Source organism: Gorilla gorilla, chromosome 11 (assembly GCF_029281585.2).
Source record: "Gorilla gorilla gorilla isolate KB3781 chromosome 11, NHGRI_mGorGor1-v2.1_pri, whole genome shotgun sequence".
Lineage (NCBI taxonomy): Eukaryota > Metazoa > Chordata > Mammalia > Primates > Hominidae > Gorilla > Gorilla gorilla.
In genome coordinates, this window is record NC_073235.2 from 133,523,554 (window position 1) to 133,538,471 (window position 14,918).

Sequence of the window (14,918 nt, forward strand, 5' to 3'; positions counted from 1 at the left end):
GGGGACTCAGAACCCTGTCATTCGAGGAGTGGTTAAAGGAACTGGACGTATTTAGCCTGGAGAAGAGAAGACTCGGTAGGGACCTGCCATGAGAGCACTACTTGTATTTGAAGTGGGGTCCCATAGAAAATGGACAAAACATGGATCTGTCAGCTCTGATGGTTCCTGGGATAGTATTTGGGGATAGGTCTGACCCTAGCACAGGGAGAACTTTCTCACTGTAAGAACTCCAGAGGTGAACCACACAACTGGAAAAATTGAGTTTCTTGTCCTTAGACATAATCAAACATCAAGTAGGAAATGGGGCCAAATGGTTTGCCAAGATGAATGTGAAAATAAGCCCCCTGGGTTAGCAGGATTTCTTCAGGGATCCCAGGGCTGTCTTAGTCACATGATGTTTCAGCCCAAACTCAAGCTTTTAGGAAGCTTTTAAATTCCGCCTACCCTAAAAGTTGGCTGCTTAGTCTGCTGGACTTGGGAAATGATCCCTAGTCTTTCTTCCATTATATGAGGGCCTGGCATAGACTGGAATTCAGATAGATGGAAGATCAGGAATCCTTTTATTCTCCCCTCTGCTGACTGACCTAGCAACTCTGCTGGTCTGAGGTCACATGCACCCTAAACTTTGCAGGTCTGCATGCCCTTTGCCCATTATGTTCTATTCTGTTGGTCTACACACACCCCCTCCCACCCACACTCACCCCAGTTTGAGCTGTCCGAAGTTTTTGGCTGCAGTCACTAGGCTAAGTTTCCTTCTCATCTCTCAGTAGATAGAGGCACTGCTGATTGTCCTCATCTCCTCCTTTTCCCAGCTTGGTATTCACCTTTTTCTCTGAGCTGGCTCTTAACAGTTGCTCTTTTCCTACTAGTGTTTTACGCCCCCAACCCCCCACCCCAGGCCTTTGAATGACCCTTTTTAACAAAGGGTTTCCATCCTGTTATGTACTGGGTCCAACTGCTGCTGGGGCAGACTCTGAGTGCCCCTTTCAATCGCTCTTACCCCAAAGCCATTGAGATTTGATTTCTGGTTGGCAGCAGTTTCCTGAGTTTCCAGATGGTAACACATAGAATCTCCCCTACATGGGAAGATGTTAGAGGTCCCCCTTTGTGTGGCCCATCTGTGAGCCTCTGGCTGCTTTTGAGATACCTTACAGAGTGAATACTCGCTTCTCTCAAACCTTCAGTAAAAATCTGTTGTGCAACATGTTAACACCTAGAGGGCCTTTGCTTTATAAAGTAGATACTTTCTTCCTGCCTGTTCCTAAGAATCCAACCCCAGTTGAGAGCCAGTGTCTCTCAGGACCCTCCTGCTTGCTCTTCATGAGGTTATGACAGAACAGTGAGCAGCAGGTTCCTTCTGCTGTACTTCCTCACACTGGCCTCCAGAACGATTTAGTCGCAAAAAGTTAGAAGCAACACTGTCTGACAGGGATCCTGACACGTGAATTCCTAAGTTAACATATTCATTTGTTATTCACCAAGATTGTCAGTGCCTGCTCTGTGCCAGGCACTTTTTTTCTTTTCTTTTCTTTTCTTTTTTATTTTTTTTATTTTTGAGATGAAGTTTCACTATTGTTGCCCAGGCTGGAGTGCAGTGCAACTTCCACCTCCTGGGTTCAAGCGATTCTCCTGCCTCAGCCTCCTGAGTAGCTGGGATTACAGGCATGCATCACCACACCCAGCTAGGTTTCTGTATTTAGTAGAGACAGGGTTTCACCATGTTAGACTGGTCTCGAACTCCTGACCTCAGGTGATCCACCCACCTCAGCCAGGCACTATTGTTTAGGTGTGGGGGATTCAGCAGTGAACCCTACAGACAAACCTTGCCCTGTGGCACCTCCATAGCGGGACATCAGCCATAAACACACCACAATAGCATGTTAAATGGTGCTGTCCGTACTTGATACATTCCCCTTCAGGTCCTCATGTTCCTCTCTCTGCATCTGTGACCCCATGGACCACGGTATGAAGATAATAGAAATTCTCTTATCACTTTCTTCTTCTCCTTCCCCTGGAGGGGAAACGTTGTAGCACTTCTTGCCAAACTCTTGAGTGTACTCAGAATAAACTTCAGGTTTTTAATATGGCCTGTTGAATCCTCAAGGAGGATTTGGGAAAAATTGGGTAGGTCCTTCCTGGCCATCCCTGTTATAATCAGGAAATATAACACATACCCTATCCAGCAGTTTGAACAACTGTAAATCTTTGGGGTGGGGTTAGAAACCTTCTCAAAAGCATACTTTGAAGATTGCTGAATGTGATGTTTTTCCAGACATGTTCCCTGATTTTATTGGTTCATTCACTGATTTATTAAATATTAAGCGCTTACTATGCACTGGGCACTGCATAGGTGCTGGGGATTCAAAGGTTAATAAAAACAGACACGATCCTGGTATTTATGGAACTTACAGTGTAGCATAAGAGAGACTTGAATCAAATAATCCCACAAACCAGTGTAAAGTCACAGCTGTGTCCAGTGCTTTTGTGCTGGTGACCAATCAGGAGGAGTTGAGGTCCGAAAGACGAACAGTAGGTAACCACGCAGTGGGGAAAGCCTGTACAGAGGCCCTTTCGGGAAGGGCTTTCACAGAAAGTAGGTGACAAAAGAGCTCCCTGTGCAGTCTAGGACCTGACGTCTGGAGTGAGCTGTGGCACTTCCCTCGTTTGCTTGACCATGGGACATTTCTTAAAGCATTTCTCAGAACCAGTGTTTCATTTCAGCATACTTCAAGAAACACTAGTTCTTTGTAACCTGGGCAACCTTCAAACATAAACAGGAACAAAAACTAGGAAAGGTGGTTGGGAGAAAGGCGATGATTGGCACTATCTTCTTTAGCAGTGGTACGAAGGACCTCAATCCATTAGTTTACCAGCTACTGGCCAGGCCTTCCTGCTGTCACTTGTTCCCATTCTCTTTCCCACCCAGTGAGACCAAGGCTAGTCCTTTGCTAACTTCTAGGTCCTTGAAGGCAGGGATCATATCTTTTTGTCTTTGAAGCCGTAGCACCTAGAGTTTTACCTGGCGCTTAGTAAATATTTCTGAATGAATGATCCTTGGGAAAGCTATAGGGTGAGGCATAGGGTTCTGTTTCATGGTAATACAAAATCAGACTGGAGGTTCACAGTCATTGTTAATTCTACGTTATCGTACCAACATTCTGCTTACCTAAAACACACTCTACCTCTAAAAAATTTGCGTTAGCTATGAACCTGAATGCGATTGAACTTAGGAGGAAGAAAATAGAGCCTCTAATCCTTTTTCTAATAAAAGAAATTTCCTCTTTCTCCACCAGGAGCGCTAAGTGGGCGTGGAATTGTTTGACAGTTTACCACTACTGTTAGCTTTGTTTTTGTGTTTTTGTTTTTAAATAACCAGCCCACTTGGGGAGTGTTAACTTTAATTTCACTACAATTCCTTATTCTTTTCCTTTAGTTTATATTTCCATTGCCTTTATCATTTTTTCTAAGAGCTGTAGATCCATGACTCATCATAATCATTAAAATTGCAGTTCCAAATAATTAATGATTTTATTTTGCTCTTACAGAATCAGTGTTTTTAATACAATTCATGCTAAAATGTTAAGTATGGTGATTTTTAACAACAGTTTTTATTAGGTAAAATGGTGTGGAATTTAGGATTCGCTTTTTTGAAAACTTGGAGAACAACTGTAAAAAATTTTTTTTCTTTTTGTAGGATTTACTTACAAGACATAAATTGCTCAGTGCAGAATTTTTGGAACAGCATTATGATAGAGTAAGTATATGAAATACTATTTTAAATAATAAATTGTAACTTTTGTTACCAGAAATGAAAGACTTACATTAGGTTTTTGTACTAGAATATTTATTTTGCATATGTAATGTTTATAAATGGTGCTGTAGTTATTTCTCTACTTAAACAACTTATAGAATATTACTTGGTCAGAAGTAGATCTTTTTGATTGACATACTGCCCTTTGAAGCTTTTATTGCTTTAAAAGAGGAAAATAGAGCATTTTGCTGCTAAAATGATAGTAAAGATAGTAGGAAAATTATCTGACTTTTTAACTTTTCCTTCCTTTTCCATCAGTTGCCCCACATTTCTGCTGCATACAAATAGAGAGAAAGGGAGGCAGCAGCTGATAGGATGAGAGCAGCACTGGCCAGAGGGGACGGGAGCCCGGCTCTGCTCCTGCTCTACTGCTCACTCCTTTGTGGCCATGGCCAAGGCAGTTAACCGCTTGGGGACTTAGAAGTCCGTCCTTATTGTAAAATGAGGACATTGGACTAGCTTGTCGGTAAGGTCCCTTCCAGCACTGAGTCAATGTCAGATGTTCCTGATAATAGTGTCCCCCAGAGATTTGTCAATGATTTCCAGAGTGCTTGATAGCTTGATTTCCCTAGACCCGCACAACTGCCTCTAGGGCTGCCGTGTGAAATGATCTCTTCCACCACTGCCAGTTCTGCCAGCCTCAGGAGGATCTTCCACAATACCCACAAGCACTGTTGTGATGTACAGGTTTAACTACACATCGTCGAAGATTCTGATAGGTAACCCGTAAAGAGGTTAGAAGAATGACAATCCACTTAAAATTCCTGTCTATCCTGCAAGATTCGGTTTAGATTTTAATTTTTCCACTACTCATTTAAATTTTTGAAATCCTGGGTATTAGTAATACTTCATTATTCACTTTGCTGTTCAAATACATTCTGAGATTCTTAGAGGCAAAAATCTATGCTTTCTTGTTCTTTTGTGGTTTTTTTTTCCCTGTCTTTTCCCCCTGCCCTCCACTCCCAGTAAGAACATAACACAACACTGAGCACACAAGTCCTTCATAAGTAGCCTCATAAATGGCTTAAAAATTGCTGGTCCTTTATTTTTATTTCAGCTCATGTGTATTTGGATATGGGTGCGTTTCTTGTATGTTCATTGCTTTAAAATGGCAGTCCTGTCATCATCAGGGCCTTTTTACAGTAGATAGAAGCATGGACTTGAGCCTTGGACTGCCTGGATTCTGGCTGCAAGTCTCAGCCCTACCATGGGCTGGTAGGACTTCAGCAACTGCCTTCATGCACCCTCTGTGCCTTCAGGATCTTCCACCCTGAAGAAGGCTCTTCATATAGTACCTGTCTACTGGGATCATCATGAGGATTAGATAAGAACGTGTATGTGACGTGCATGGCACAGTGCCTGGAACACAGGAAGCATTTAATAAACGTTAGTTCATTTATCATCACCACAAAGATTTTTCAACATACTAGTAATTTAAGGCCTACCAAAGACACAGACTAGCTGATTTCCAAGACATTTGCTACAGTGAAATCTATTTAATCTTGCAGTACAATAGCTTCCTACATGTTGTTAATAGATGACATCAGTTAACAGGATTTTAGAAGAACATATGTGAGGCAACAAATCCATAGAAAGCAGTCAGATCTTATAGAGGGAGAAGCAGTGGGGGATGTGGGTAATTTAAAGCCACAGGTGAGGTTATTACACCTAAATGCATGCTCTAAATTCTGGTCCAGTTTGGCTCTAAGCTTTCTAATAACCAAAGCATAGAAAGAAAGAAAAGCAATTAAAAGATGACAGTATTTGTAGAGTAAAATTCATGCTGGCTGCTCAAAAGAAACGTAGCCTTTCCTAGCACTGGGACCTGAAACCGGTTTCTCTCCTTGGCATTCTTAAAGAAGAGTCGAGTTACAGTATCATGTAGTGGACAGTCATTGCCGTGGCATTGCAGTAAATAAAATGCTCAACTCCGATGCAGTTCCCTGAAAGCAAGTCTTTGAGGAACCCAGAAGTGGGTGGGAGGACAGGTATCTAGATTTGTTACTTACTCTTTGTCTGTCCTAATACAGAGAAAAAAAAATCTAACATAACCTGAAGGAAACAGGGGCCACATACATACTTTTCAGGCAGTTTTCCGTGAAAAGTTTCTTGCAACCAAGCTTATCCAAAGATGCAGCAGAAAATCTTAACTTGCGTTTTCTGTATATATAAGAACTTGAGATGTATATATTTTGTTACTGATTAAAAGCAGGTCCAGTTGTTTTGATCATCAGTTTGATGATAATTTGAGAAGGTAGACTTAACAGCTTTTTCTGAAAAGAGAGAAATCTAACTCAAATACTTACCAAATAGATGGCCAGCTCACCTCTGCCAAGAGGCAGGCAAAAGAAATAATGTATAATTCTGTGTTAGCTCTAAACCAAGAAGGCCAGAAAGCAAATTTTTGAGGCTTTGTAAGCCATGTGGTCTCTGTTGACTCTCCTGTCTGTTGTTCTGTGAAAGCGGCTGTAAATAATACATCAACTTTTCAGTGAATTCATGTTCAGTAAACAAACGAGCATGGGATGTGTTCCAGAAAAACTTTTCACAAACAGGCAGCAGGCCATAGTTTGCCATCCCCTGCTCTAGACCACAGATGAATGGCTAATGAGGACCCATCATAAAGCATGGACACCAGTAGTTCTCTCATGGACAGATGACAAAGCAGGCATCCCCTGGCACTCGCGATGACCAAAGGAAAGTCTCAGGAAAGCACCAAGATCCAACAGTCATACTAGTGCTGCAGACTTTCAGAATGTTTTAAACCTATCTGTGGTTTAAACAGACAGACAAAAAATAAAATCTTAAGGCTAACTGGCCTTGTCTACTAGGTTTTTGAAGGATAGCCTTGGCCCCCGCATTTCGGTTTTGTAACTCTCTGCTTTAGTGGGCTTCTAGCCTTCACCATCCAGCAGTGCCACTCTTGTCAGTGACCGCTGTTTTGAAGGTCTAGTGGACCTGTCAGTTCTTAAATTTGTGGCATTTTGTTCTCCCTGGGGCTTCATTCATACTATGTCCTTGCTTTTTTATCTGCCCAGATTCTCTTTTCTCCCCTCCATTTCTGAGTGAAATCCCTCCCATCTGCCAGGTCTGAGACTAAGCCCCACCTTCGTTGTCGGCCTGGTTAACACAATGCTGAATTTCTCCTCTCTTAACTTCTATTCCGAATTACTTTTTCTCTTTGCCTGATACGTTGAAAGAGCAGATAACTTTTCTCTTTGTGGTTGTGCTTTGAACAAATTGAATTCTTGTTTATATAAAGTACGAGTTTTTCAATCTAACATCAAGATATGAGAGCAGACTCAACAAGTAGAAGTGTGAGGGGTAAGGGAGTTAGGTTTTGTGCATAGGGAGCTTGGGGTGACAGAGAGGCCTGGATTTAAGCTCTCTCTGCAGGCCTGGCTGGAACTGGGAAGGGGCTCAGTCCCAGGAGCCCTCTTCATGGAAGGGATTGGTGGGATCACCTGAGAGTCTCAGAGCAAACATGTCAGAGGAAGACATGAAAGAGAGTGGCAGGGGAGCCAGGGCAGCTGTTGGCCTTCATGGTGTGAGAAGTGTGTCCTTAAGCTAATTTACAATGTTACCTACCAGTCTTTTTTTTTTTTTTTTTTTTTTTTTGCAATAACCCTGATTTATGTTTTCTTATCTTTTAGTTTTTCAGTGAATATGAGAAGTTACTTCATTCAGAAAATTATGTGACAAAAAGACAGTCACTGAAGGTATGACAGACCATTTTGTATAGCTTATTTCTCTGTACCTTGTGTTTGAAATGTGGATTTGGGGAAAGGGAGATGTGCAGGATGGGTCATAGACCTTTGGGGGAAATAAATACCTTTGCCGAGGGTCAAGATTTTTGCGGAAAGGAATGGAGTTGGACAGTGATCCATGTGGAGCACCTTCCTGCTTCCTAGTAAGGTGGAGACACAGAAAGGGAATGAACGGGAGTTTGAAGAAGACTTCATCTCCTAGCAGTGCATTCTTTGCGATTTTGAGCCATAGTCATATCAGCTAGATGAAGGCACTCCAGGTGCTGTGCTCCTGGGCTGTGGCCTGGGTGGCACAGGCAGGTGTGTGAGGGTGGAGGGAGGCGATGTGCGTGTGAGGCTGTGGACCATAGACAGGCTTGGCTGCTTTGTATCAAAGCAGGATATCCTTTGCAAGTTTAGAATGTTAAATTTAAGATTTAAACTGTGGAACAAGGGTTGGCAAACTACAACCCATGGGCTAAATCCAGCCAGCTGCCTGTGTTTGTAAGTAAAGTTTTACTGGAATAAAGACGTGCTCATTTATTTACATATTGTCTGTGGCTGTTTTGAGCTCCAGCAGCAGAATTAAGTAGATGCCTCAGAGACCCTATGTTCTGCAAAGTCTAAAATATTTACTGTTTGGCCCTTGATAGTTTGCTGACCCCTGCTGTAGAAAGTTCTTATAGCAGTTAATAAGTGCATACCATCCACTCTGTCAGTAAGCAGTCCCAACAGGGAATATAGATGAAATCACAAAGGATTTGAGGGGAAAATCATAATTCCATTCAGTTTTTTGCCAGGTCCATTTAAAATTTGACTGCCCAGAGTTCTTCCCCTCATGGGTGTCTGGACCGATAATGACCAAGATTCCATCCACTCATCCCCTTCCTACCGTTGGGAAATCTCCCTTGAAGACCTTATCTTTCTGTGGAAAAGACTAAAGGGCACTAGGAGCATCTGGAATACTTTGTGTCCTTTGATAGGAACACTCCACCGTCCGCATTTTCAATCAGCACTTTCTTTCAGAACAGCATATGCCTTTTTTCCGTGTAAGGCTGTAATTCCTGCAGCAGGGCATCCGTGACAGCCACAGCTGGGGAACAGGCACAGTCCAGCCAGGCCCCTTGCTTTCCATTCATTGCTGTTGCTTGGGCCCCACCTTCCCTGGCTAGAGGATCATTTGCTGTCCTTTCATCTTTGGGGGGTTGGACAGAACTTCCTGGCAGCTGTGGGAGGAGTTTCTCCTCCCTGGACATCAGTGTGTGAGAGAGTGGAGGTTCCTGGGGCCTCTCCTGCTCTGTGATCCTCAAAGGGCTGAGGTATACTACTCTTGCCAGCAGTTATACAGATGCACACAGTTCACTGGAGTCAGTATCTTCTAAGGCCACAAAGGCCAGACAGGATAGCCTAGGTTAGTAGCTTCTAGGGCCATTGTGGGAGGAAGCGGGGGCCGGGGGTACAGGGGGGAGGTTATTGGCAAATCCATAAACTTTGACCAAATGTTGGATTCTTGGACTGTTTGGATAAGGAGAAAGGCCTTCAAGACCCTTCTGCCATTCAGAATTACCAACATGAAAAGAAAGGCTGAGACCACCATTTCCAAGCCCTTAGGAATGGATATAAAGCAAGTTGCTGGCTCCTGCAGTTTAGGTTAGCGGTGGGCCTGTGAGTGCCCCATGAACACGTGGAGCAGCTTCAGCACCAGCCGTACTTTAAAGATGGGTTTTAATTTGTACTCCCTTTTTTGTAGCCACATTGGCATTTATTTATTCCTATATTTATGTCGCCAGCAAATTTATATTCCCTATGCAAGACTCCAAGTTTTTTAGTAAAGGATTACATGTTTGGGTTGAGTACGGTGGCTCACACCTGTAATCCCAGCACTTTGGGAGGCCAAGGTGGGTGGATGGATGGAGGTCAGGAGTTCGAGACCAGCCTGGCCAACATGGTGAAACCCTGTCTCTACCCCCAAAAATTAATTAGCCAGGTGTGGTGGCACAAGCCTGTAGTCCCAGCTACTTGGGAGGCTGAGGCACGAGAATCACTTGAGCTCGGGAGGTGGAGGTTGCAATGAGCCAAGATTGTGCCATTGCACTCCAGCCTTTGTGACGGAGTGAGACTATCTCAAAAAATAAAAAAAGAATTACATATTTGAAGTCATCTTCCTTCAGATTTTCTTTGGTTTCTGTGATAGAAAAAGAACACGAAAGCTATAAATCACATAATACTCACTTTTCAGTCTTTGTAAGATACTGGTTGCTTCTCACCGTAAGAATAGATTTTGTGATTCACGTTGATATGAAGCCTACTCCTTTCAGTTCTTCCTATGAGTTCCTTATAAAGCCTAAGTAAAATAGATTTGTTTTCTTGTACATCAGCTCATTTTTTATTTAATATGATGACAAGTTACTTATCCAGAGATCAGTTACCTGGAAACTTCAAGTATCTAGAACATAGCCAGAAACCCAGAAAGGAAGCAACAAAAGCAATTAAAGCAAAGCCACAGAGCCGCTATTCACGCCTTTTCTTCCCTTAGCCCTCACTCACTCACATCTCTGCAGATGCAGGCCTGATGTGTGCTTTGCACACTGATGCTCGTTTCTCACTGCACTCTCCTGTGAGAGAGGCACTGTTCCATTATACAGATGATGGAACCGAGACACAGAGGAGTTCAGTAACGTGCTCAAGATTACAGAGCTCACAAGAAGTAGGGAGCCAGGATTGGAACCCAGGCAGGCTGGCACCAGGGACCAAGCTCTCCATTGCTCTGCCTCTGCCCACAAGGACCGCAGCTTGGCACCTGCCCCACTGCCGGCTCTGCACAGTCAGCCTTGGCCAGGTTGTTGGCATGTTGACGACCTGAAGAAGTGACTGCTGGTTTTAAGAAAGAGTAAGCAGTGACAGTTTAAAAGTTATGAGTTTATATGATGTAACCAACTCTCCAGAAATTAGTAAACCCTGAAGTAAACAGATGTTTTTTAGCGTTAATTGGTATAATTAGTGATGGCGAGGGGTCAGCAAGAAAACACTGGATTATCTTCAGGAGACCTAAGAAGGAGCAGAAAAATACTCACGTGTGTAAACCTTTCTGAATTAGCTGTGATAAAACGATAACTGTGGCATGTGCAGGGTACACAAATGGAAAACTTTGGACACAAAACCCTTTATCTTGGAAAGTCCCGCTAAATAAAAATAGTTGTTTTAAATTAAGCTAAGGTTTGTGGTTAGTTAACAGGAATAATCAATAACTTTTGACCATTTTCTTGAATAGTTTCTTTTTAGTGAGCTAACAAATGCACGCTTAAAGGGGAGGCTTTGAGAGTCTCCCACTGGGGGCCAAGGGGGCATCTTGAACATCCTCTGCAGAGAGAAGCGTCAGGCCTCCCGTAGATTTCATCTCTCAGGGAAAGGGAGGAAGGCATTCAGGTGGCAGAGAGAAGGCCCTTCATAGCTTTTAGGTTGTAATTCAGTTCAGTTCTTCGGTCTTTTGAGTGCCTACTAATACTCTATACTTGATGATTATAAAATAAATTTTTTTAAACTTTGATTTTTCTTTAAGTTTTAATAACAAGGTAATTGTTTAAATGTCTTCTCAGCTTCTCGGTGAACTACTACTAGATAGACACAACTTCACAATTATGACAAAATACATCAGTAAACCTGAGAACCTCAAATTAATGATGAACCTGCTGCGAGACAAAAGTCGCAACATCCAGTTTGAGGCCTTTCACGTTTTTAAGGTAGAGTACTAGAAGCATCAATGATACTGTCCACTGGAATTGTTCGTCTTCTTTCATTCGCAAATAACGGAAATGATTAGCCTCACTTTGGTAATCCAGGTGACTTAATTAAATTCAGTCACTTTTCATATGTGTGTGCTATGACTTTTAAACAGAAAGGTAGGCCTGGAAACGGGTTACTGTTTGGATCTGGGAACAAGAAGGTTTGTTCATAGAAAAGTGTCATTTATCTTTGGCCTAGAAGATTAGTAACTGCAAAACAAAAGCATTTCTTAATGCTTTCTGTGGAGGTTTCATTCTTAAAATCCAGTCTGACCTCTTGTGCTGAGAAATAATTTCTGCCCATTTTATTCTAAAATCAAAGTCTGTATTTAATACTAAACACTGTGTTGCAGGGCTGGCAGAATGAGTTTATCAGTCGTATTTGTGTTAAAATATGTAATTATTATTTTTTTTCCAAATTGTAAAATAACGCCTTCTAAAGCAAAACCTAATGACCCTGACTTGAGCGCCATCCCAGGAGAGCACAGCTCTGCTCTTCTGCGCTGTGGCCGCAGCTCAGGTGTGGCTGCGTTTTGTTCTTTCTCTGTGCCTCATGTGCGTTTCTCTCCACGCAGGTGTTTGTAGCCAATCCTAACAAGACGCAGCCCATCCTAGACATCCTCCTCAAGAACCAGGCCAAACTCATAGAGTTCCTCAGCAAGTTTCAGAATGACAGGACGGAGGATGAGCAGTTTAACGACGAGAAGACCTATTTAGTTAAACAGATCAGGGATTTGAAGAGACCAGCTCAGCAAGAAGCTTAATCTCCAATAAACATCTATGTTAAATCCAAATTCAGCATTTGCTGTTAGCTATTCAGCATCAGGCACTCTTATTGATTCATGAGGAACATTACTGCTAATCTGCTGTTAAGTGAACGGTTTTTCATTTTACCCTTTTGTTTTTCAGTCCAGGTTGGAGATCGTAGCTGCTGCTGCTTGCACACTAGGGCACATGTGGGCTTTCTCTTGATCTTTGTGTCATTTCAGAATTCAAAGACTGTGCTACGGGAGTTCTGAACATGGCTGGGTTCATGAAGGCAAATGTATGGATGAGAGTGTGGTTTAGGAAAGAGGGCATTGATACCAGATTAGACCTATGTGTTTGCACCCATCTTTGTTGGCGGTCTGAGTGCAGTGTGGCAAGTGCACACCTGGCATCCCTGCATCAGATCGCGCACCTTCAGGTCGCGCACCTTCGCTGAAGGAAGATGACGCAGAGCTTTATCTGAAATCAGAGGGGAACTATCCAAAATGGGAGTTTGGGGGCAGATAAAGTTGACATGCGAATAAATTGATACTGAAACTTAGCAACTTCTTAAAAGTGTAAAGAAGCCTCATAAGATCATAAGGAAAATGTATATATGCTTTTCACAGCTTTCTAGAATTTTTTGACATTTGATTTTCTTGAGACTTGTAAACCTGGATATGTTGAAGGGTATTTGTTAATTTTACTTTTCGAAGATACTTTAAAACAGTAGAGCTAGCAGTGACACCTTGCATTTCATTTCAACACTGCTTCAAGGTTTCTTTTGTATATAATTCTTAGAATGCTCATTTCTTTTAAATGGTTTAATTTGTACAGCAGAGGAATGTTATTGTAGTAGTATGTAACTATTACCTAATACTGAGTTTTTGCAAAAAACAATGAATGCTCATATGTAATTGAAATACTTCAGATCACATGAAAATGCTGATTTAACATTTAAGTATCACAGCATTAAAAGAAAAAGAAAGTAAACCAGTCCTTTGTATTCAGTTACCTAATGGGGTGCCACCAATAAGCTGCGATACAGCCCTGGAGCTCAGTCAGCCACACCTTCCTGCATCCTATTGGCCTTATTCATTTTAAATGAGTTAATGAATCTGCCAGATCTGTGAATGATAGAGATTATGCTAAATTAATGCTGATTCTTTGTGTGTGTGGGAAATCTCTGTAGAGCACCTTTTCTTTCTTAGACTAAGTAACCCAGTACAATAGTTGTGAACTGAATAATTAAAACTTTGGCTTCTCTTAGGAAAAGACGACTTCCTAGTCATAGGTGTCCTATGGGGAAATTTATTTTTTTTAATGTCCTGTTCCTTAATGCTGCAAATTATCAGTATTTATAAAGTAACTGATTTTGCACCACTTTTTTGTTACTGTGACCACGGCAGAACAATGTCTTCTAGACTATATCTATGTAAAGTTATTAGAATGGTATCTGTTCATTTTAGTGATATGAAGATCACAACTAACAACTGACAAATCAGAGTTTGCCAGTTCAAATTCAGCATGGCTGCAGCTGATTAAGAAATTGATATGATTATTCTTTGCTAGCCTCTCTTACTAATGGAATTATATACTGGCCAGTAAAATGGGCCTCCCAATTGCTGTTTCAGCAGGTTTTAAACCTTCAGGAACAGCAGTTAGGAAAATAGCTCCAGAAAATATAGATGTATTTTATTTTTATTAAAATGGCAGTCTACATCATAATTGGCATTTCCCAAGACTGTCTTTACCAGAATCTGTGTGAAATAAGGCAATCTAGTCTCCTTGAAAAGAAAATCTCTTGGATGTTTAGGAAGGAAGACTTGGCCGTGATGTGGTGTCCTGGCTTTGTGGTGTAGTGCTGTGTGTATGGAGTTAGTGTAAAAACATGGATTATACCAAGTGGAAGAAACGTCTTCTTGCCAAGCTCATTCTTAGAACTTACACATCTAGAACAGCTTCCACTTTGGCAGTGAGGTCGTAGCCTTTCAGGTGGAAGAAGTGAGGGTGCAGCGTGTCAGACACAACATTCATGTTACTCTTGCATCAGAATCTGAAGGTAGTTCAGACTTCGTGGGTTTTGTTTTTAAGCAAAACAATGTGAAAACATTTAAGTTTGAAATGTTGCATTTGAAGTTATGATCATTTAATATATTCATATTACCAAACTATTATACTGGAAGTGGTTTTTGTGTTATAAAGGTTTAATTTTACATAAGGCAGTTACTTAATGTGATTTTTAACCCTTAAAAAAGTGGAGATGTATACATTTGTTAACAATGCCATGAAAGCATTTTCTTTCTCCTAAGGAAAAGTGAATTTCTTATCAGAATATCTGGCTGGCCCTGTAATTTAAATTAAAATAAAATTTTGGAGAAACAGCATTGTCTGTCTTTATGATGTGTTATAGACAGTTGCATTTGTGTTAATGTGAACAGCTTCATCAGGAGACACACAAGCCCGAATTTTATCACCAACTGAAAGTGGAGGGACAGTTAACACCCATTCCTGTCTGCCTTTTTCCCTGTTCAGGGGCTTCAGTTCCCCCCCACCGCCCCGGTGCCCTTGTTTCCCTTACCCTTCCTGAGTAAAATTACACCTTTTAATGGCGCCATTTCTTAGACCCTAACGTTTGAGGAGTAGATCCTCTCTTGCGCTGTTAGCAACACCACGAGGCTAAACTAGAGCACTCGGCCCGGAGTATTCGCAGGTTACTGATGTGAAATGATCATGAAGGCGAGGGGACCGTGGAAGCAGGAACAAGAACTCTGGCACCGTAAAGAATGTCCCTCGTCTGCCTTCCAGGGTGCCTCGTAATCCATAGTTCAC

The 14,918-nt window shown here is 41.9% G+C and overlaps 1 protein-coding gene across 1 annotated transcript in view; it reads left to right on the top strand.

Annotated features, from left to right (window-relative positions):
• CAB39 (calcium binding protein 39) overlaps nt 1-14,473 on the top strand; it is a 61,093-nt gene extending 46,620 nt beyond the window's left edge. The window contains exons 5-8 of the mRNA XM_031008590.3: nt 3,695-3,754; nt 7,465-7,530; nt 11,154-11,297; nt 11,915-14,473. Coding sequence (XP_030864450.1) covers nt 3,695-3,754; nt 7,465-7,530; nt 11,154-11,297; nt 11,915-12,103 — 459 coding nt within the window. The 3' untranslated portion in view covers nt 12,104-14,473. The remainder of the gene's footprint in view (nt 1-3,694; nt 3,755-7,464; nt 7,531-11,153; nt 11,298-11,914) is intronic.
• The last annotated feature ends 445 nt before the right edge of the window (nt 14,474-14,918 follow it).